The sequence below is a fragment of the Mastigoproctus giganteus genome, chromosome 4 (assembly GCF_048544385.1).
Source record: "Mastigoproctus giganteus isolate SK-2022 chromosome 4, ASM4854438v1, whole genome shotgun sequence".
NCBI classification, from domain to species: Eukaryota; Metazoa; Arthropoda; class Arachnida; order Uropygi; family Thelyphonidae; genus Mastigoproctus; species Mastigoproctus giganteus.
Genome location: NC_143578.1, coordinates 104,684,938 through 104,710,137, shown reverse-complemented (window position 1 = coordinate 104,710,137; position 25,200 = coordinate 104,684,938). Strand labels below are relative to the sequence as shown.

General features: G+C 37.7%; 1 protein-coding gene across 1 annotated transcript in view; it reads left to right on the top strand.

The window, feature by feature from the left end:
* Positions 1-25,200, top strand: part of LOC150086960 (KICSTOR complex protein SZT2-like) — a 1,378,951-nt gene that overhangs the window by 25,868 nt on the left and 1,327,883 nt on the right. Inside the window, exon 4 of the mRNA XM_090372336.1 lies at positions 12,154-12,231. Within this exon, the coding sequence (XP_090228462.1) occupies positions 12,154-12,231 (78 nt within the window). The remainder of the gene's footprint in view (positions 1-12,153; positions 12,232-25,200) is intronic.

Sequence of the window (25,200 nt, the reverse complement as noted above, 5' to 3'; positions counted from 1 at the left end):
CTTGAACGGGTTGAGCAAGACCAATGCTGATGGGATTCTTCCTCTTGCTCAGATTAAGAACCTGAGGGGGCATAGATTCAAACTGAGGAAAGACAGTTGTAGAATAGATATGTGGAAATTTGCCTTTTGTCAGTTGGTAGTTGATTGCTGGAATTGCTGGAAGCCTTCCATCTTTTGCTGTTGAAGTTGATAGCTTAAATAAATTTAACCTGAGCTGGAGAAGCATTTGGAGTGAATAGATGAGTGAAATTAGAGGTTTTTTTTTTTTTTTTTTTTTGGCTGATTTTTAGCATTAGTAAAAATTAGCATTAGTAGAGGCATACGATTGCTTTCTGGCATCGTATGCCTCTGCTAATGGTAATGACATGAGAGGCTTCTTCATTGGCTTCGAAGCTTTTATTCTTTTATGTTGTTGTTGTTGTTGTTATTTGGTTTTCAGGAGCATTAGCAACTAAGGCCATATTGCTCCATGATATGCGGTGGTCATTCCCTGACCTTTCCGCATCCTCCGTATTTGGTGATGACGGGCTCGAACCCCGGTCTAATCAAGAAGCGTGTGCTGTGCACTGCTGCTCCTTCCCACCTGGCTACGGAGGCGCCCTATTCTTTTATGATATTGCTACCCGCTGCTTACTCTACCGTATCAATGTTAGTGACTGAGTTAGCGTCATTTAGGAAGTGATGTCATTTCTGTATCTTAGTGTGAACTTGCTCTACTGAATCAACTACTTACCCTACCAAATAAACGTTAGTGACTGAGTCAGCATCATTAATGCCATTTAGGAAGTGACGTCATTTGCGTCATTTAAAATCTAACAGCTACCTAATAGGTAAAAAAAAAAAGGTAAAGTGCAGCCATTATCAACCCACTGCAGGATGGAAGCCTCCTCAACAATTCATGTTGAGGGAAATGGACCATAATCTGCCACGCTGGTCCAGTGCGGGTTTTCAGATCGACCGTATTCAGCAGTCAGGGGCTTGAACCCCGGTCAACTCAAAGAGCGTGTGCTACTGCACTCCCGCTCATGACCACTCTGCTACGGAAACCGCCTAATAGGAAGTGACGTCAATTGCATCTTTTCCGTAAAAAAAAAAAAAAAAAAAAAAAAAAAATCATTACCGATCAATTGTATCATTTCTGTTCTGTAAGAAAATTTTGTTACCTATCGATTTTACTCCAGTGCCACCATAGATGTTTTCACATTAAAAATGTCTAATCCACCGAAATTATGATCTACACGGCCTGTAATTTGTCGCAGGCAAACATCTATCTGAGATAAAAGTTCAGCTCAAATCGTACTAACTTCGTCGATAATTAAAACTCATACATAGTTGAAAAGAGTACGATATCGTTGAGCAACTTCATAAGACCGGGGTAAATTCTTCAATATCGAAATTTTCAATGCGGTGTGCACGGTAGTACCATTAATAGCTACAGCATCTTTTCCAGTAGAAGCACAAGTTATATAAGCATTACAGAAATTATCAGTGCTAGTAAATCGATTATAAACTTTCATCAGTAATTGAATCATGAACGTCTTGCCACAGCCAATAGGGCCAGTAAGGAATATTTGGATAGGTTAACAATTAGGTTGAAGTAAAGTAAAATGACATGCAACAAAATTCCTTCCTGTTTTAAATTAGCTTTTTGCATTAAATCCCAAAACTGATTGTTTGGTATTAAATTTTCTCGTTTCTTTTCTATTGCACCAAGCTGATTTAAAGTTGCTAGTTGAAAGTCGCTATTCATTTCACACTCAGGATGTTTGTAGAAATCTTTAAATGGATCAGTGTCTTCACGAATAAACATTGCGAAGTTTTGTATATCATTGATGATGGTTGCTTGTTATTTGTTTGTTATTTGGATTTTAGGAGCATTAGCAACTAAGGCCATATTGCTCCAGGGATATGCGGTGGTCATTCCCTGACCTTTCTGCATCTTCCATATTTGGTGGGCACTGGCTCGAACCCCGGTGTAATCAAGAAGCGTGTGCTTTGCACTGCTGCTCCTGCCCACCTGGCTATGGAGGTGCCGTGACGGCTGCGTCGGCTTCTATGTCAGTATGGTATCTTCATGACAGATCTCCATAGTTTTCTGAATATCTAAATTAGATTCATAATTTTTATGACATTCTAAAATAACTTGTTCGTGTTTATTCCACAAAGCGAGAAATTTCATTTCAGAAAGTATTTCCTCTTCACTTCAAAAAGGTTAATGAAGAGTAACCATCTCTCTTTTATATTCATTCAAGTTGTTGGCCATATCATAGTTTCAATTGAAGTATTTTTGGATATTGATGAAGTCGACATTCATGTCGCGACAGGTGTAAGTATAATTGGCAACGAAGTCAGCTAAAGTAACATTTTTCTAGTTCTGGAGGTAGTAGTAGTGGCATGTGATGCAAGAAAGCAAGTGTATAAGCTTATGCAGCATCAGCCAAAAAAAAAAAAAAAATCACACCATTCCCTCCAAATGCCTGTCCAGTTCCTCCTTAAATTTATTTAACCTGTCTCATTCCTAGTCTCATTATTTTCATGGCCATATAAAGATGGTAGGGCGTCGTTCCATGCCGATCTGAATGACAAACTTTACTCGATGCCATCATAAACGGTGTAACTTTTAAATTTTCTGTAAACTCTCGATACTGACCAAGATAAACGCTAAGAAAGGACAATTCTTATGCATATTTGTCAAAAAGCAAACCTTGTGGAATATTTTGTTCACTATTCATAAATATTTGTCCTTGCTCCACAAAAGAGTTTTTGTTGTTGAGCGACTAAACTTTCTTCAATAGATATAGTTTCATCACGTGTAGAAGCATCATCATGTTCCATGTTTTCATCGAAGAATGCTTCATCAATCTCGATATTTTTTTTTTTTTTTTTTTTGGTAGTTGTTGGTGCATAGGCTTCTGTGGCCATAATGCACCTCCCATGGTTTTTGCAGTACTTTGATCCAAGCCAGAGGCGGGAATCGAACCCATGACCTTTGGGTTGCCAGGCAGGCACTTTACCCACCCGGCTAGCCTGGTCGGCATTCTCGATATCATAAAGATGATATAAAGGAGTCGTAAGTAGATACTTTAACCAAACCCTTTCATCTCCCTTAGAAACCAAGCCCATTAAATAACTGGATTTGTGTATTTTTTGTATTCTTTTGTAAGATGCAAAATTGAAGCTGGTAGTTGCAGTATACTGTGTCAAGTCAGTTCAGGAATCAATTGAAAATCCTCAGGTAATTCGTTTAAATTCAAATCTTCTGGATCGAAATCTTCAGGAAGCTCTTGAATATAATTTCGTGATGTTGACAGTCCAGCTTCTTGATGAAAGTTGATGTAGAAGGTTGATGTTGATCAAAATCTTCAGAAGCAGATTTTATTAAACTCTGCATATTTTTTCGTTCTCTGTGTTTTTGAACTCGTTCTTTTGTCGACATGGGAAGCGTCTGTGGCTTTGAAGCTTCCCATGTGGAGTTTGAACAGGCTATGAGTAGAAAACTTGCTTCCTGCCCTAATGGTAGCCAAGCATTCTGGTCTCTTGCCAAAGCTATTGGCTGCAACTTTTGCCCATCTCTGCTCCCACCTTTGTCCAAACCAGATGGTTCTGTTGTCACTTCAGCCAAGAATAAAGCTGACCTGCTTGCATCCCATTTTTCTTCCAACTCATGTATTAATGATCTTGGAAAAACACTTCCCTCCATTCCCAACACGCTCCATTCAATGCCTCCTGTGGTCTTCTGTCAAAAGGATGTCAGAAGGATTTTGACGAACCTTGATGCTAAGAAAGCTCCAGGTCCCGATGGTATTTCTCCACTTGTTCTCAAAATCTGTGCTCATGAACTTACTCCTATTCTTTGCCGCCTTTTTTTCACTTTCTTATTCCAAAGGTGTTTTTCCTTCTGCTTGGAAATTTGCTCATATCCAGCCAGTTCCTACAAAGGGTGAAAAATCCCTCCCATGCTGTTATTGTCCCATTGCAATTACTTCTACTCTTTCTAAAGTAATGGAGAAATCAATTAACCGCCAACTTTTAAACTACCTAGAAACTTTGTCTCATCAATGATCGCCAGTATGGATTCCATCAGTGTCGATCCACTGGTGATATTCTGACGTATGTTACCCTTTATGGATTAATTCAATGGAAAGGTTCGTTGAAATACAAGTAGCTGCTCTTGACATCTCAAAGGCTTTCAATCGTGTTTGGCATAAAGGTCTTCTAAACAAGGTTCCATCTTATGGTTTGCCAACTGTTTTTTGTAATTTGTTATCCAGTTTTCTCTCTGATCGCTCACTGAGGGTGATGGTAGATTGGTCTCTGTCTTCTAACTTCTCCACTAATGCCAGTGTCCCCCAAGGTTCAGTTCTTTCCCCCACTGTTTTCCTCTTGTATATTAATGACCTTCTTCCATTGCCTGGAAATTCTATCCATAGTTTTGCTGATGTTAGCATATTGCATTCCACTTTCCATTTTGAGAAACTTTGCTCTGCTCAATCAGTTTCAACTTCTCGAAAATCTGCTACCAATTCCTTAAATGCTGATCTTCAGGTAATTCTCCTGTGGGGCCAAGACAACTTAGTTGATTTCAACCCTTCTAAAACTCAGTCTTGTCTTATTTCTCGCAAAATGGATTCTTCTGCTGCTATGCTTTTCTTTGCTGACAGTCCGATTTCTAGGCAAAATGATATATCCCTTTTGTGGATTACCCCGACTTCTAATCTCTCTTAGCACAAGCACATTACAAATATTGCTTCCTCTGCATCTAGATACTTGGTTTTCTCTTTCGCTCTCGGCGTTATTTTCTTCCTAACATCTGCTCACACTGTATAAATCGCAAATCCACCCTACCACGGAATACTGTTCCCACATCTGGGGTGGTGTCCCCAACACCTCTCTCAGGCTTCTTGATTCCATTCAGAAGAGGGCAGTTAGGTTAATTAATGATTTATGTCAGAGTCTCTCCACTTGCTGTCTCATCGACGTTCTGTTTCTGCTGCATGCCTCTTCTACAGATACTTCCATGGGCACTGTTCTTCTGAATTGGCTTCTATAATTCTTGCTCTCTCTTTCAAAACAGTCGGAACATGTGCAGCCACCTGCTAACATCCATTTACTGGCTAACTTCAAACTCACAGAACCAACTTTTCATCTTCCTCGTTTATTCATTCAACTGCCGTTTTCTGGAACAACCTTCCTTCATACGTATTTCCTGAAAATTACAGTCTGCAGAAGTTCAAGTCCAAGGTCAACAAATATCTTCTTTCATCTTCTCAACCTCTAACCCAAGCATGGTACTAAGTACTATAGGTTCTAATATCTCTCGTGTTTGGGGTTAACATAAAAAAAAAAAAAAAAAAACTGTGCGAGATTCCAACAGTAGTCTGTCAATGTATTTGGAGTTCATTTTTCCCTGATATCTTTTTTCTTTTTGAGAAGTATCTCTGTGAATCCTTTCACCATATTCATCATAGACTGCTTTCAAGTTTTCAGGAAAAATTGCTAAATGGGAATGTAGGAAATGAAGCTTTAATGACAAGTTGCATCCCAACTCTCTGTATGTCAAAATTAGCTCATCCACAATTTCACTGTAATTTTGTGATTTCTCATTGTCTCAAAAGTTCCGGCAGATGTTTTTGAATGCCTTCCAGGCTCCTATTTCTGTAGCATTTAATTTTTTAGTGAATTCCTCATCTTGGAATAGCAGTTTGATTTGAGGCGATAGAAAAATTCCATCTTTTATCTTGGAAAAAATTCCATTTTTTTTTTTTTTTTATCAGACCTAGCTTAATATGGAATGGAGGTAAATAGATTTTTGACTTATCCACAAAGGAGGATGTGCTACATTTTTTTTGACCTGGTGTAGTTCCTGAACAGTCTGACCATTTTTTTGCCCTGTAGTGGCAATCCTTTGCTCAGCTGCCCACTCGCATAAAAAGCAACAGTATTTAGTGTATCCACCTTGAAATCTAGTCAGCAAAGCTACCACTTTTAGGTCGGCACAGATATTCCATTTCTATTCTTGATAGCATATTATTTTTGCAAAAGAACATGTAGGTTATCGTATGTTTCCTTCATGTGAACTGCATGGGCCATTGGTGCTTAGATGGATGCTTATTTCCATTATGGAGCAAAACTGCTTTCAAGCTGACCTTAGACAAATCAGTGAAAAGCCTTCATTGCTTGTGGACATGCTCCAGATGTAACTCTTTCATTAATTTCTGGACATTGTTATAATAAACCAAAGCACCATCCCTGGAGTAATAGGTCATTATGTTAGATTGCTTCTTACTATAAAAAGACACCTTGGCACTCTTTTCAAGAAGATTCCACTGCCGAAGCCGTGATCCTAGTAATTGAGCCTTGGGTTTGGAGAGGTCCAAGTCTCTGATCAAATCGGTTAATTCTGTCCGAGTGATTAGATGCAACTTTGCAGTATCAAGAGTTGAAAAGTCTGGATCTGTACTCATTGTGGGTTCTGCATCTCCTGGAGACTCCTTTAATGATCCTGAATCAAAGTCAAGTTCATAAGTTTCTGGTGACTTTAGGCACTGGCATCGTGAGGAACTGGTCTTAGAGCAGAAGGAAGTATGTTGGGATACTCTACTTTATGCTTGGAATTCCCAGAAAAAAACCAGAAATATTGGTCATGCAAAAGTAACAGTTGTTGATATGGTCTCGAGGTTCCTGCCATTTTATTGGAACAGCAAAAGGCATTGATTTATGACTACCTCTAAGCCAGCCTTGTTAATGTCCTTGAACATGAGGTACAGGAAATCTTTGGGCCCATACTTTATCTTGATCTCCAACTAGAGTTCATAGGCTTTTCTCACAAGTTGTGGCAGTGGCTTCTGTTGCCATTTTAATACCATTTTGCCACAAATGTATCAAAAGCTATCAGACTTATTTCAGCAAGAACGTGTCATATTTCACATACAATTGAGGTACACGTGCATAAGAACACAATTAAGAAATTGTAGATTTTTATTTCTAATTTAAACACAGTTCATGATTTACACTAATGCACACAACACTTGTTTACAAACACTAATTCACCGAAAGACTTGGTCACCACTCGCTCTCTGAAACACATACACTTTTTGAAATATGAAAATGCTTGTTTGGTGCAGAACCCACTCGTATATGTACCAGCAGAGAAGTTTCTAGAAGGCTTTATTTTTTTTTTTTTTGCTATCCCTTTAAGGATGTTTAAATATTGTTGTTTGAATTTTCTATCTTGTTTTCTGATTAAAGAGTTGGCCCTGAACATTTTTATAAACAACAATTCTTTAAATTTTCTTCTGTTGTACTGTTGGTTGGTTGAAAGGACTGTAATGTTGCTAAATTGCCAAATATCTCTGCAACTGGAATGCATGGAAGGCAGTGTCAGATTTGTTTATTCTTCCATATTGGACATCTTTTTTATTCTTTTAATCTAGAATTGAGGTGTCTGTGTGATTCCCTTATGTGGGTACCTCCACAGTTATAATCTGTTTTGTAACTCAGTTCTCTAGGATTGTTTGGGTTGTTGGTTGGATGTTTTACTGTCTGGTTCACGAAGTTGTTCCTTTGAAAAATGTACTGACTCCACATTTCCTTACTTCTTCAGCTATTTTTTTTTGCTGATGTTAGGTACATATAGTATGCAGATGGTTGGTCTCTTTGTAGGTTTTGGTTCAGGTGTGGAGTACTGAATTCATTATTTGTTGAAGTTTGGTGATTACTGCTCACATCTGGTGAGTATGGGCTTGGCACACCCAGGGTCCCAAGCTGGATATCATCATTCTTCTCTTTCTTGGTGATTCCTTTCTACTTCTGTCTGTCTCTTTCTCACTCTGAGGGTAACTCAGGATTTTTTTTTTTTTTTTTGCTGGTGCAGCATAAGCCTCAGGCTTCCTTGCACCATATGGCTAATAATAATAATAATACCTATTGGAGGGCCCTCCCCCTCTTGAAAATGCAGTGGGCTCTTAAAATAAATGATTTCGGGACTCTGATATTTGTAGTGTTGATGGCACGATTTATAATTCAGGATGATGCCTATTTCCAGTGGTTTCTTGTATATTTCCATTTGTATTTCTGTGGATTTTCTGAAAAGATTTCAGGAAAGGTAGGCTGCCTTTGTTTTAGATTTAAATTTTGAATTTTATATTCTGGTTTAAGTGTTTGAGGCGTTGCCAAATTTGTTCAGTTGTTCTGTCCCTTGGCCCCAGCTCACCTATTGATCACCTATTTGTTCCAAAACTTAGGTTTGAAGGATGTTTGAAAATATATATTGATGCTGCATATTTATGTACAGTAAACTGTCATTAAATTTTTCTTTCTGAATAACCACTCTTATACCATGTTGGTTTTTTAAAGTTAGTTTATTTAGCCTTATTGACTAATTGTGCTATACAGTTTGGTAATGTGTTTCAGGAACCTTGCGGGAACCCATTAGCAGACCATACTTGGTTGTACTAAAGGACAAAAAAAAAAATTGTTACAATTAATTACACTACTCAGAATTTTGAAAATAATTCACTGATGTTTTCTCAATCATTCTCTAATGCTTATTTAAAAAATGACTTCTGTTTGTTTCCATCACACATCAGGTTTCTTCAAAAATCATGAAAGAAACTGATTTTTCACAAATTTTTATTAATTTTGGGAGAATTTGTGCACTGAAATAATAACAAAATGCTACTTTTACCAGAGACTTTTGGCAGAATTTGTACACTGAAATTATGACAAAATGCTACTTTTACCAGACTTTTATATTTAAATACATGTTGATAACACTATTAAAAATAGTTGTAGTTTGATAAAAAGTCCGCCAAACACTTCCCTCTCATTTTAAAAATTGATCTACAATGGGTCAAATTTTTGTTTCTTTCATTTTCTTGCGGATCCTCTACTTTACAGTCCCTCTTCAGCATCCAGCAATAGTCAGTCATCTTGGTGATATTCCGCCTCCCTGGGTGCCTCATCTGTGTATTTAATGTCCTAGTGAAACCTCTTACTCTGTTCTTCACTAACACTTCATAGATTTCTAGGAAGTAGTTGATGTGGGAGTGTAAAAAATGTACCTTGACACTCATATTGCAGCACAGCTTCTTGAAGTTTACCAACATATTTTTAAGTATATTCTTGTAGTCTGGATCCTTATTATTCCCTAAGAAGTTCTCAACAACAGGCATGAAGCTAATCCATGCCTGTTTTTCTCTTTTGTTCATAGTTACCTCAAAATCTCAGTTCCTCATCAGCTTACGAATTTGAGGTCCAATAAAAATACCTTGTTTTAGCTTCTCTTGGGTGATTGATGGGAAGTTAGTACAAAGGTAGTTGAAGCAGGGACTTTCACGAGGTAATGCTTTTACAAACTGTTTCATCAAATGCAGTTTGATGTGCAAGAGTGGAAGGAGGGATAGTTTTGGAGTCTGTTAGTGGTGTGTGAAATTTGTTTCTTTCAAATGCACCAAGTTTCACTTAACAATAAGCACAATACACATTTTTTACAACTTCTATTTCTTTGCTTGAGGACTACATAACTTTCACAAATATAACAAAATAAGTTTGGATTGTTCAAACACTTGCATGATGACATTTTACTCACTTTTCAGCACAAGGTTGACACAACCTCAAAACTAAACTGAACTCACACTGATAAACACTGCTGCATGGAGCTCTTAAGGTCAAGAAACAAATGACATGAAGACAGTGTTGCCAACATGTGAAGATTTAGTAAATCTTCTTAGCATTCACTCTTAACTTAGTACATTTAATAATACAACTTGTACATGATAGAAAAAAATGAATAATATTTCTGAAATCATCATAAAAAAAACAGATAAAAACAGCTATTAGTTTACAAACATCATAAATCATGCAGAGTGGCATTATTAATTTAGGCATTACAAAAACCAAAATTTCATCTAAGAGAAATACTTTAAAGGGGAAAAAAGTAAATAATTTGGGAGTTCAGTTTTAACTAAGTTATAAACAAGATTATTTAATGAAAAAACTTTCGCGCCTATAGGCCAGTAAGGCTCCTGGAGGCTGATGGAATATACCCTATAATCTTAAGGGAGGTAGCAAGTAAGTGCATTTAACCATTGATGCTAATTATGCGAGCATCACTAGACTCTGGGGAGATTCCATTGGATTGGAAAAGTGCCAATGTATCTCCCATACATAAGGGTGGTTCTAAGAGTGAAGTGGGAAATTATCGACCTGTCAGTCTGACTTCAGTGGTAGGGAAAATCATGGAGGCAATGATCAAGGGTGGAATTCCGAATCATTTGATAGAATCGAAATTCTCAAGGATACTCAGTATGATTTTGTAAAGGGAAAATCATGTTTAACAAATCTGGTTTGCTATTTTGAAAGGGTCACTCATGAGCTGGATTTAGGGAATAATTTCGAAATTGTTTATTTAGATTTCAGCAAAGCTTTTGACTCAGTCCCACATGAGCGGTTGCTTTATAAGCTGGAACAGGTTGGAATCACTGGGAAAATCCTTAGATGGATATCAGGATGGCTTCAGGGCAGGAGGCAGAGGGTTGTGATAAATGGCTATTCCTCAGATTGGGTTGATGTAAGAAGTGGGGTTCCCCAAGGATCAGTATTAGGATCAATGTTGTTTTTAATTTTCATAAACGACATTAATGAAGGGATAGAGGGCGTGATGTCTAAATTTGCAGATGATGTTAAAACTGCCATTTTTTTGACCATTCAGTAATGGTCAGAAAAATGGCAGCTATGCGTTAATCCAACAAAGTGTGGATTAAAATTTTTGTAAAATTGTGTTTGTAATTTATAATTTCTCAGGTATTACACCTGAAAAACAGTAATCCCAAAATAACTTATTCACTTGGTAGAGTTCAATTAAACCCAGTACTGGAGGAAAGGGACTTGGGTGTTACGATACGGTCAGACATGAAATTCTCTGAGCATTGTAAACAGGTTGCAAGGAAGGCCCATGGTGTCCTCTCGATGATCTATTGAATTTTTGCAAGTAGAGATAGAGACGTGATAATCCCATTATATAAGGCTTTTGTTAGACCACACTTGGAGTACTGTGTACAAGTATGGAGACCACACCTAACGAAAGACATTGAGCTTCTTGAAAGGGTGCAAAGACGGATAACTCGCCTGGTGAGATCGGCAAAAGGGTGTCCTTATGAAGAAAGACTTCGAATATGTGGGTTGCAGAGTTTGGAAACTAGACACCTTAGAGGAGATTTGATTGAGGTGTTTAAGGCTCTGAGAGGCATCAGTAAAATGAACGAGGACGAAATTTTCAAAATTATAAATGATGCTAGAACTAGGGGACTTAAATTCAAGTTACTGGGGGATATGTTTAGATTGGACTGCAGGAAGTTTTATTTTAGCCAGTGAGTTATAAATTACTGGAATAAGTTGCCTACATGGGTGGCAGAGGCTGACAGTTGGGAAAATTCAAAGGTCATCTTGATAATACCTTTGGGTGAGGGAAACACATAGGATGATAGGTTTAATTTCCTTTTATTTTATTAATTATTAGTTTTTTTTTATCATTGTTTTATTCGTTGTTTTTTTTTTTTTTTTTTTTTTTTTAGTTGGTGCAGCATTGCACCATGCGGCCATTACTAATACTAAAGTTGCTACCAAAACTTTGCAGTATATGTTACCACAGCTTTGGTAGTGGCTGTGGTAATATATATATATATATATATATATATATAAAATATAACTTTGAATATGCATGCTGTCAAAAGGTTATGGCTAAATGAGTAGTCAGCCCAAACTTGGAGTTAAAAATATGTATTTGATGTATGAAGTATAAGTATTTTGGAGACTGAAAGAGTGGATTGGTTGGTCTTAGTATGGGGCATGCTTTGTTGAGAGGCACTAGAACTCCTCAGTATTAATGCTTTCTTAAATATGGTTACAGACTAGATTCATCCTCATCATGGCAGCTCGGTTCTGTACTCTGTTTTATGTTGACCAACTCCTATTGGATAATGTATGTCTTATGGAATCCATCCTGATTCAGCTTCCAATCTGGAAGTGAATGTTGATTCTGTACAGTAGTAGCATAGTGTTAATAATAAATTCTGTTACCTTGTGTATTTAATGTTTAGGTACTGATTTTATTAGTGGTTAAAGTTTTTTTATTTTTATATTTTTGAATAATAGGATATTCAGCTTGGAACAATTCGATTCGATGAAATTTATCCTGTTTTAAGGAAAAGTTTGAGAGGACTGAGTAGGCCTGTGAGTATTGTATAATTATTTTTAAATTTTTAATTCTATTTTAATATTTTTTATTTTTTTAAAATTGTGTTTGTAATTTGCATGTAGGAAAATAAAATGTTGCATGTTATTTGTTCTAGAATTTAATGTGTAAAAGTTTCTGATAATTTTTCATTAAAAAAACAAAATTTTAGGTCAGTTTGTAAGTAAAAAAAAATACTGAAATTCATTTAGATGGTTAAGCAAGCTTTCACCAAATTGTTTTATTTTTTTCTCTTTTGACAAAATCAACAATTGGTAATACTGGTTGATGGCTATTATTTTCCACAGTAATTAAAAAATATATTTCATATAAAATTTATGTTTTATTGCATTAAATTTTTGATCATGTGATCCCACTGAAGACTGGGGCTAAGTACTTGGCACCAAGGCTTGGGCATGTTTAACTTTGAGACAAGTACCATTATCCATGGTTCTGCCTAAGTTGCTGCTATCCTTTTTAAATTATTCTTGTTTGTTGCTGCAATCGATGTTGGCAAGATGTTCGGAGGGTAGCAGCATTTCAAATGAGCTTAAAGATAAATCCAGGGAAACAAGCCTGAATAACTTCAAGGGGTGTGTCAGGGTAGTAAACTATAGAAGAATACTTAGTCTTAACTAGGTCTACAGTAATGTTAGGAGTGTTGTCAATACAATGGCTGAATTCAAACTCCTGGTCAGGACAACTAATGCTGACATAATAGGGATAACAGAAACATGGTGCCACCTGTAAATTGGGGAATGATGAGTTCAACTATAGTAGGTATAATGTATTTATAAAAGATAGGGAAGATAGAAGGGGTGGTAGGTCATACTTCTTATCAAAAGCAGCCTGAGGACGAAAAGAGTTTTTGCTGAGTGAGAAGTTGTCTGCCAGAATAGAATGTGTGGTGTGAATTAGTTGAAAGCAACAGTATAACGAGAGTGGGAGTAATCTAGAGACCAGAAGATTCAGAAGATTATGATGAAAGTCTCTGCATGCAGATGGAATGGGCAAGCAAGTGTGAATGTCTTTATTATGGATGACTTCAATCTTCCCCTAATTGATTAGAATAAGTGGGAGAGAAACCCACCATGAGGGACAAAATTTTTAAATAAACTAGATGATTGTTATTTTAACCAGCATGTTATTGAAAATACTAGGGGTAAAAATATTGTTGAACTCATCATTATTCACAAATCAGATGACATCATAGAGCTTAAAGTACGGGAACCATTAGCAGGTAGTGCTCATACAATCATACAATCAAATGTAACCCCAATTCACAAAGGAGAATCAAAGGCTGACACAAGTAATTATAGACCTGTTAGTTTAACTTCTGTTCCAGGTAAATTAATGGAGGCACTGGTTAAAGAAGCACTGCAGGATCATCTAGACAAGAATTCAGTTATAGCTCAGACGCAGCATGGTTCATAAGGGCAGGTCTTGCCTGACCAATTTGATTGGATACTATGATGTAGTCACAAAAGAACTGGATGCAGGGAATAACTTTGATATTATATATTTGGATCTTAGAAAGGCTTTTGATACTGTTGCACATGGAAGACTGCTGCACAAATTGGAGCAGTGTGGCATTGGAGGCAAATTGCTGCTATGGATAAGGGGATGGTTGAGTGGCAGAAGACAGAGAGTGGTAATCAATGGACACTGCTCAACGTGGACCAATGTTATTAGTGGAGTTCCTCAGGGTTCAGTGTTGGGTCCGTTGTTGTTTTCGGTGTTTATGAATGATATTGATGATGGGATATCAAGTTTAATGTCCAAATTTGCAGATGATACAAAGGTTGGCAGGGTTGTTAAGGACACCACTGATGCTATGCTGCTGCAACAGGATCTGGAAAGGTTGAACAGATGGGCTGAGAGGTGGCAAATGAAGTTTAACATTGACAAATGTAAAGTACTACATATGGGAAACAGTAACCCCGGAGCAACGTATCAACTCTGCGGTACTACACTGACAGTGGTGGAGAATGAAAAGGACCTGGGGGTAATTGTGCAGGCAGATATGAAGTTCTCTGAGCAGTGCAGATGAGCTGCAAGAGTAGCTCATGGTGTCTTGTCAATGATATACAGGAATTTTTCTAGCAGGGATAAGGAGGTGATTATTCCCTTGTATAAGGCAATGGTTAGGCCACATCTTGAGTACTGTATACAGGTCTGGAGGCCTCATTTCAAGAAGGATGTAGAGCTGCTGGAACGGGTACAGAGAAGGGCAACAAGATTAGTGAATGGAACAAAGGGTTGCTCTTACGAAGAAAGGCTTAAGTTTTGCAAATTACAGTCTGGAGACTAGGCACTGGCGAGGTGATCTGATAGAGGTGTATAAGGCTTTGAATGGTTTGAGCATGCTCAATGCCAATGGGATTCTTCATCTTGCTCAGAATAATCAGCTCAGAGGGCATAAATTCAAATTGAGGAAGGACGGATGGTTGGTTGGTGGAACCGACTTCCATCACTTGTTGTTGAAGTTGATAGCCTAAACAAATTTAAGGCTCAACTGGACAGGTATTTCGAGCGAACGGAGGGGTGAAATGGGAGTGGTGTTTTTTTTTTTTTTTTTTTTTTTGGCTGATGCTGAATAAGCTTGCTTATCATATGCCTCTACTAATGCTAATGCTAATCATTAGTTGGAAGATGAAGAAAGATGTTGCAGTAGTTAAAGGTTAAGGCACAGTTTATAATTTCAGTAGAGGGGACTATTGATAGTTTAAAACAAAAATCAGAGAAGCCATGAACATGTACACACTATTAAGAAAATGTTGTTGGAGGAGGGTGTGATAATGGATGAATTATGGAGCTGGCCTGTCTAATAGAGCAGAAAAAGATAGCATGGGAAACTTAAAGTGATGAAAAGTACTGATGTCTACAACAGCTACAAGTTGATCTTTAACAGTATCACAAATAAGGTTAGAGAGGCAAAGGCTGAGTATGAAAAAGTACTAGCTAAGAGAACAAAGAATGGGGACAAGGAATTTTTCACATATGTGAATACAAAGAAGAAGAAAATGAATAAGATTGAACCCTTCTATACTGGGCATGGGAAAGTCTTAGATAACCCAGCTGATGTTGCTAATGGATTGAATAGGTACTCTGCCTCAGTCTTTACTGATGAAAGACCCTTCACCAAAGAGAGGCTGTGCGAGTGATGCTTAGTCATATGAAATTAGTGAATTTGAAATTACTGATGACTGTTTATTAGAAAAACTTTAGAGGCTGAAAGCAAGTAAGGCTTCTAGAGTTGATGGCATATACTCAGTAATTTTGAGGGAGGCCACCAGTTGAACCAGTGAGGTTAGTTATGAGAGCATCATTGGGCTTGGGTGAGATTCCTTTTGGTTGGAGAAGCACCAATGTATCACTAATACACAAAGGTGTTTCTAAGGGTGAAGTTGGTAACTACAGACTGCTTAGTCTGATTTCAGTGGTAGGAAAAGTCTTAGAGGTAATGATTAAGAGTGCAATCCAGGAACATTTAGTAAGAAATGGCATTTTGAAGGACACGGGGGGAGGAGAAAATCATGTTTAACTGACTTAGTAAACTATTTTGACACAATTACTCATGAACTGGATGTAGGGAACAATTTTGACATAACTTATTTGGATTTTTGCAAAGCTTTTGTCTCAGTCCCTCATGAACGGTTACTGTATAGTCTGGAACACGTTGGGATTGCTGGAAGGATTCTAAGATGGTTTGAGGGTGGCTGCAGAGTAGAAGGCAGAGGGTTGTGATTAATAGTAACGTCAGAAGTGGAGCCCTTAAGGATTAGTTCTTAGAGCCTGCTGTTTCTGATTTTCATAAACAGCAACAATGGGATAAAGGACATGATGTCAAAATTTGCATATGACATAAACATTGGGAGAGTCGTTAATGATGACATAATGATTGGGGAAGTTGTTAATGATCAGTGCCAAGCAGTGCTCCTTCAAGATGACTTGAACAGGCTTCAAGAATGTCAGAAAAGTGGCAGCTATGCTTTAATGCAGCAAAATGCAAGGTTTTACATTTGGGGAATAGCAAGCTGAAAATAAATTATACACTTGGTGGAGTCAAATTAAAAACAGAGGAAGAAAGGGATCTGGAAGTTACGACAGAGGCAGATATGAAGTTTTCTGAGCAGTATAAACAGGTGGCCAGGAAAGCCCATGGTGTCCTATCGATGATTTATTGAACATTACCCTGTAGAGATAGGGAGGTCATAATCCCACTGACTGTAAAGTTCCCCACTGGTGAGATGGTCTGGAGATGCATAACAAGCAAAGGGTGGGGCAAATTAAGTTTATTAATGGAATGCAGACACCTACACTGCTTGGAGGAGTGCCTGAAACCTGTTATTAGGAATCACCACACAGACGTTAAAAACTGCATTTTTCAACAGGACTCAGCTCCTTGCCACACAGCAAAATTGGTAAGTTTTATGCTATTTAGATTTAATGATGAGTTAGTCTTCTTGTCTCACAAGGCTTAAAACATAACTTAAAAATTAAGAAGCCAACAAGATTCAGCTGCAGGAGAGCATTGTAAGAGTTTGGTACCATGAAATTGGGTAACCGTATATCCAGAAGTTGATTAACTGTATGCTAGATGGTTGTATTGCTGTAATTGCAGCTTGAGGAGGAACAATAAAATATTGAAGACTTATTTTGCTGATTTACAGTACATAAAGAAGAGAAACACATGGATTAGGCAGCAAACTCAAGTAAAGGACATTCTTATCAAAACTAAAGAACTAAAATGGTCTTGGGCAGGACACATAGCTAGAAGACATGATGACAGATGGACTAAGAAAATAACAGAATGGTACCCAAGAGGAGCTAGAAGAAAACCTGGAAGACAAAGACGGAGATGGATAGATGAAATTCATGAGTTTTTGAGTAGTAAATGGATGGCCAGTGCTCAAAACAGAAGGAACTGGAAAGTTGCTGGAGAGGCCTTCATCCTGCAGTGGATTGAAAATGGCTGATGATGATGATGATGATGATACTATTACGTTAACTTGTCATTTCAGTTTGTACACGTAAATGCAGTAAAATTTGTTTAGTTGTCATGATTGCCATTTGCATGATTTCTCATATTTCCATTAATTACGCTTTGGGAAGATATTTATGGCAGTTAGGTATATCAGGTGGAGTCTTTTTATTGGATTTCATTCACAGAGATATATATCCCATCTAACAAATGCATTTTGAACATTTCTGCAACCCACAATGCAGTGCAAAACACATTATTTGCAAAATTCACAAGTGATGCAATTTTTTTATCTGCCACTGTATTTCATTTTCTACCACCCTAAGTGTAGTACCACACAGTTGGTACGTTTCTCTGGGGTTACTTCTACCCGTATGCAGTACTTTGCATTTGTCAATGTTAAACTTCAGTTGCCACTTCTCAGTCCATCTGTCCAACTTTTCTAGAACCTGTTGCAGTAGCACACTGCCATTACTTTCCTTAACAACCCTGCCAACCTTTGTATCATCTGCAACTTGGATATTAAGTCAGATAAACTTGATAAATATACAAAACAACAGTGGGCCCAACACCGAATCCTGGGCAACTCCAGTAATAACATTAGTCTGCGAAGACCAGCATTCATTGATTACCACTCTGTCTTCTCCCACTCAACCACCCATTTATCCATTGTAGCAACTTGCCCTTAATATCATTCTGCTCCAATTTGTACAGTAGTCTTCCATGTGCAACAGTGTCAAAAGCTTTCCTGAAATCCAAGTATATGATATTAAAATTATTTTTTGCATCCAGTTCCTTTGTAACCACATCATAGTATCCAATCAAATTTGTCAGACAAGACTTTCCCTTAACAAACTCATGCTGTGTCTGAATTATTAATGCAGGCTTGTCTAGATGATCCTGCAATGCATCTTTAATTAGTGACTCCATTATTTTCTCCAGAATAGAAGTTAAACTATAGATATGTAATTATTCATGTCACACCTTGATCCCCCTTTGTTAATTGGCAATACATTTACACATCTCCAGTCTGTGGGGACTACCCCTGAGTCCAAGGATACTCTCATAATTATGGCTAAGGTTTTGCTTACTTCCTTTCCCGCCTCCTTTAACATAACTGGATAGATCCCATCCACCCCAGGTACCTTTCTTATGTTTAACTTCGATTTCTCCTCCATTTTGCTCTCAGTTATTACAAAATCATTAAACTCCCTGTTAGCTTTTAATTAACTTCTGTCCTCCACTTCCCTACAGAATTCCTCATGAGTGCCTCTGTAGCCATGTGGGCAGGAGCAGCAGTGCGTAGCACCCGCTTCTTGACTAGACCGAGGTTCGAGCCTGTGCCCCACCAAATACGGAGGATGCGGAAAGGTCAGGGAATGACCACCACATATCCCTGGAGCAATATGGCCTTAGTTGCTAATGCGCCTAAAAACCAAATAACAACAACAACAATTCTTCATTTTTGAATGTAAATGCAAAATATTCATTCAGTTTGTCAGCTGTCTGAGCAAGGTCATCAACAATCGAACCATCGATATCAAGTGGACAAATCTGATTCATCTCCTTCCTTCTGGAGTTTACTTTAGTAAAGGAGTTTTTGCTATTTTTCTTTGCATCTTTTACCCTAGATTTTTCGTAATCAGCCTTTGCTTGCCTAATTGTGACTTGATTGCAGACTTGTCTACCGTAGGCTTCTGTGTCACCTGATAATTTATGATTTACATGCATTTTTCTTCTTTGCCACGAGTTGTTGTTGTTATTTGGCTTTTAGGATCATTAGCAACTAAGGCCATATTGCTCTGGGGATATGCGGCGGTCATTTCCTGAACTTTCCACATCCTCCGTATTTGGTGGTCACGGGCCCGAACCCCAGTCAAATCAAGAAGCGTGTGCTATGCGCTGCTGCTCCTGCCCACCTGGCTACAGAGGCACCATTGCCACGAGTCTCATCAGTTCATCTGACATCCATTTAGGCCTACACCTTGAACAGTATTTCTTAGTTGGTGTTGTTGTTGTTATTGGGTTTTTAGGAGCATTAGCAACTAAGGCCATATTGCTCCGGGGATATGCAGTGGTCATTCACTGACCTTTCCGCATCCTCCGTATTTGGTGGATCACGGGCTCGAACCCCGGTCTAATCAAGAGGTGTGTGCTACGTGCTGCTGCTCCTGCTCACCTGGCTACGGAGGCGCAATCTTAGTTGGTGTGAAAAGCCCAATAGTTTCTAAGATTAATTCCTTGAATGCTTTCCAATTAGAATTTGCTGTTGGTAATGGCATCAGTTGGTCCCACTGTATAGAATTTAAAAACAGTGTGAGGCCACTGTAGTCACTTTTATTTTTAGGTGATGATCCTGACCAGTTATGCTGCTCCAGAGTGAATAAAGTGGGTTGCTGTCAATCACATTTATAAAGAAAGTTGTAATAATCAGTGTTAAGCTCTTTGTATTTTTTTAAGCAATAAAAAAATAAGTAAATGTTCAGCCTGAAAATTTGTAGTTTTACTTTCTTGTATTAATTTCAAAAGCATTTTTGTAAAGTTCATGGTTTTTTTTTTTTTTTTTTTATGTAAACCCCAAACACGAGAGGTATTAGAACCTATAGTACTTAGTACTGTGCTTGGGTTGGAGGTTGAGAAGATGAAAGAAGATATTTGTTGATATTGGACTTGAACTTCTGTAGACTGTACTTTTCAGGAAATATGTATGAAGGAAGGTTGTTCCAGAAAATAGCAGTTGCATGAATAAACGTGGAAGATGAAAAGTTGTTTCTGTGAGTTTGAAGTTGGACAGTAAATGGATGTTAGCTGGTGGCTGCACGTGTTCCGACTGTTTTGAAAGAGAGAGCAGGAATTATAGTAGCCAATTCAGAAGAACAGTGCCCATGGAAATATCTGTAGAAGAGGCATGCAGCAGAAACAGTAAGACTATGAGACAGCAAGTGGAGAGACTCTATTAAAGATGAATCATTAATTAATCTAACTGCCCTCTTCTGAATGGAATCAAGATGCCTGAGAGAGGTTTTGGGGACACTACCCCAAATGTGGGAACAATATTCCATGGTAGGGCGGACTTGCGATTTGTACAGAGTGAACAGCTGTTTGGAAGAAAAGTAATGCTGAGAGCCAAAGAGAAAACCAAGTTTTTTTAGATGCAGAGGAAGCAATATTTGTAATGTGCTTGTGACAAGAGAGATTAGAAGTCAGGTTAATTCCCCAAAAGAGATATATCATTTTGCCTAGAAATCGGAGTGTCACCAAAGATAAGCATAGGAGCAGAAGAATCCTTTTTGCGAGATATAAAACGAGATATCTCACAAAAAAGATTCTTCTGAGGATTCTTCTCGCAAAAAGGATTCGACTGAATTTTAGAAGGATTGAAATCAACCAGGTTGTCTTTGCCCCACTGGAGAATTACCTGAAGATCCGCATTTAAGGAATTGGTAGCAGATTTTCGAGAAGTTGAAGCTGATTGAGCAGGGCAAGGTTTCTCAAAATGGAAAGTGGAATGCAATGTGCTATCATTGGCAAAACTATGGATAGGATTTCCAGTCAATGATAGAAGGTCATTAATATACAAGAGGAAAAGAGTGGGGGAAAGAAGTGAACCTTGGGGAACACCGGCATTAGTGGAGAAGTTAGAAGAGAGAGATCCATCTACCATCACCCTCAGTGAGCAATCAGAGAGAAAACTGGATAACCAATTACTAAAAACAGTTGGCAAACCATAAGATGAAAGCTTGTTTAAAAGACCTTTATGCCAAACACGATCGAAAGCCTTTGAGATGTCAAGAGGAACTATTTGTGTTTCACTGAACCTTTCCATTGAATTAGTACATAAATGGGTAACATAAGCCAGAATATCACCAATGGATCGACGTTGACAGAATCCATACTGGCGCTCGTTTATCAGACGGAAGGTTTCTAGTAGTTTAAGAGTTGGCGCCTCCGTAGCCAGCTGGGAAGGAGCAGTAGTGTGTAGCGCACGCTTCTTGATTAGATCGGAGTTCGAGCCCATCACCACCAAATATGGAGGATGCGGAAAGGTCAGGGAATGACCACCGCATATTCCTGGAACAATATGGCCTCAGTTGCTAATGGTCGGAAAAAAAAACCAAATAACAAGTTTAAGAGTTGGCGGTTAATTGATTTCTCCATTACTTTAGAAAGAGTAGAAGTAATTGCAATGGGATGATAATTGGATGGGAGGGATTTGTCACCCTTTTTAGGAACTGGCTGGATATGAGCAAATTTCCAAGCAGAAGGAAAAACACCTTTGGAATAAGAAAGTGAAAAAAGACGGCAAAGAATAGGAGTAAGTTCAGGAGCACGGATTTTGAGAACAAGTGGAGAAATACCATCGGGACCTGGAGGTTTCTTAGCATCAAGATTTGTCGAAATCCTTCTGACATCCTTTTGACGGAAGACCACAGGAGGCACTGAATGGAGCGTGTTGGGAATGGAAGGAGGTGTTTTACCAAGATCATTAATACATGAGTTGGAAGAAAAATGGGATGCTAGCAGGTCAGCTTTATCCTTGGCTGAAGTAACAACAGAACCATCTGGTTTAGACAGAGGTGGGAGCAGAGATGGGCAAAAGTTGCAGCCAATAGCTTTGGCAAGAGACCAGAATGCTCGGCTACCATTAAGACAAGAAGCAAGTTTTCTACCCTTAGCCTGTTCAAACTCTAGTTTGGACTGATTACTAACTGCTTTACAATTGTTGCAAGCTTTGGTATAGGCAGAAAATGAAACTGAAGAATTAGAAACAAGCCAATCACGATATGCAACATTTTTCTCTTGAACAGCCTTAGCACATTTATTGGAAAACCAAGGTTTAGATAAAGGACGAGATTTTAAAGAGGAGTGTGGGATAAAGGATTCCATTCCTGCAAGAATAATTTCACTCTCACGATCTGAGCAAACGTTGACATCAGAAGTTTTTAAACAGTAATTCAACCAAGGAAAAGAAGAAAAGAAATCTCGCAGGTCATCCCATTTTGCATTCTTGTAATGCCAACTAACACAAGGTTGGGAATAGCCATGAGATAAAGGCTCCATTGGAGAAGAGACGGTCACCAAGTTATGATCTGAAGTGCCTAAAGGACCTCTCACTGACCGTGTACGTAGAAGGTTTGTTTGTGAGAAAAAGATAAAGCGATCAGTATAAGATTAGGTTTGTCCAGTATTCTTGTAGGTAAATGAACAATCTGTGCAAGTTCATTAGTAATTGCAAAAGCCCCAGCATCTCATCCAGCTGGGTCGGTGTCACTAGAAAACGGAAGCCAGCTGGAGTTGTGAACATTAAAATCACCAAGAAAAATTACCTCACTGTTAGGAAAGTTGGGCTGGAGAGAGTCAAGTTGCAAAGAGAGAAAGTCAAAGAGCTCCAAGTGATTAGTGGAGTTGGGAGAACAGTAGAGACAACAGATGAATTTGAGGTAGAGAAATTTTAAGCCAGAGAAGATCGAAGAGAGGAGATTCCAAATTACCAGTCTCTGACAGGGAATATCAGAATGGACATATGCACAAGTACCACCTTTGAGGCGAAAGGAATCATACAGCGAATAATTTGGGCATCTGTAATGAGCAGTAGTTGAATCAACTGATAACTGAGATTCTGTCAGAAAACATACATGGGGTTTGGCAGACTGCAAGTGGAAATGGACATTGTTGTGATTAGAATTGAGACCACGTATATTTGTGAAATGAATTAGGAGGTGTAAACATATAGTCAAACATATCTAATATCTGTTCAGTACACTATAGTACTGTATTGTGTCGTACTTTTTTTGTTGATTATATGCTGTTGACATACTAAAAGACATACAACTTAATAAAATGCAGTATGCCATAAGTAGTCTTATTATTTTCCATGTGATATTCAAATGTCTTATTTCCTACATGTTTCTCACCCTTTGTTATGGTTTTTCTGTGAATATAGTACAGTAGCGAATTATATTGAACTTTATTGGCGATTATATGCTGTAATCAAATTAAAAGACCACTTTATAAAATGTGGTATGCTCTGCAGTAGTTAATTAACTCATATCTCATTATTTTTCACATATATATACCACCCTCTATATGGGTTTTAAATGGAGTTTTTCGTATTTGCATAACAAAATGCAGAGGTTCCCAACTTTCTCGGTTTACAAGAGTGTCCCAGTAATTTTTTCACGGCACCCCTAGGACAAAACAAATAACTCACACAGTGGTTTTCGACCTTTTAATATATACCTATATAATAATTTTATTCTTTATATAGAGGTACTAAATAAATATCAATTATAGGTCACCACAAAATTAAAAAGATACAGTACAGTGGATATCATACACCTTTTTATAATGAAATAAATGTATAAATTAAAAAAAATAATAATAACTTGAAGTAACTTAAACCGAAATTCACGGCACCCCAAGAATGTTGTTGTGGCACCATAGTGTGTCGTGGCACTCTGGTTGAAAACCACTGACATAATGCTTTAGGAATCCATCTCTTTTGTTGACTAATATCAGTCCAATATTATATGTGTTTGTAGGTTTATGATATGATCTTTATTATATGGCTCATAGGTACCCTATCTTTAGAAACTCTTCACGGCACTAAGCCAGGGGTTATGTAAGGGCAGATAAGAGTGCATCCTGATGAAGTTGCATTTTTCCATCACCAGAAAGTATTTTGATTCCATCTTGAAACAATACAGCTGCCATTCAAAATGTAGGTAGAATCTATTTGAACTTCTTCTGTTTGCAGTGTAATTGAAACAGAATTTACAGTACAAATATTATCCTTTGATTTATGTCGCTCTGATTTCCTCCTTCTTGCATATTTATATCCATAATCACTTGTGGCTAGATCCTCTACTTATATGTCTGTTCTCTTAATTATATGTCCATTGTAACAGCTAATGATAACTCATTGTACTGGAACTAATTACAAAATAATGAAATACAGTGGCCTCCACTTTACAATTGGTTCATTATACTTTATGGTTGACTCTCCATAATAAAATACCATTCACTGTATTATATGTAGTAAGCGCCGGTCATTTCAATCACGTTTGCGAATTTAATTTTAATTCTATTAAATGGTATTTCTAATAAGTGAAAATAGGAGGAATATTATCCACAGGCTATAAAAGTAAAGATATAAAGCAGAAATTTACACTTTATTACCTTACCTTGTCAAAATTCAAAAAATAGCAAGGGCTTAATTTTTCAGTACTAACCTTGATCGATCTGCAATTGTTATGGTTTGAATGGCAAGAGGTGACTAGCTTTAAGGTGATTGGTTCTTAAATTAAGGGGTGGGTAAATAGTAATTATGATGGAAACAGGATTAAAATATGCGCAAAGAAGTAGAAGTGCACTAACTCCGTCCTTAGTTGTCATTACATTGGGTTAAATTGGGAATCTCTAAATAGTGGATAAGCCAAAAGTTGTAACGAAGGACTTTTGTTAAAAAACGTCTTCAGTTGGCAAGTTAAATGAAAAGGGATTTAACTTGCCAACTTCATGTTTATTAAATTTGCAAAGGGCAAGTTTAACTTTAAATACAGTAGGGATTTAAAGTTAAATCCATACTGTATTTAAGAAGAATTTTGTAATCCCGTGATGCACTTTGTTACTTGCAGGAATCTCAGATTGGTAACATTCCAAACTGGAGAAAGATTGAAGGGGAGTTTCGCATTTATAATATTTAGATCTGCAAATCTACAACGCCATTAAATTCAGCACCTCACAAGACGACCTATCCAATGAGTTACAATCTCACAAAAAAATTCATAGCCAGAAATTACCCTCTAAAATTAATCCAACATACCATTTCCATCGCAAAAAAATATCAATAACCCCATAAAACACATCATAAATAGTAAAACACGTCTTGTCCTTCCTTATCATAGTAATCTTGCAGGACAATTTTGGCGAATATTTGCAGGTACAGACATCACTCTTATTTTTTCCACTTATAACAAACTCG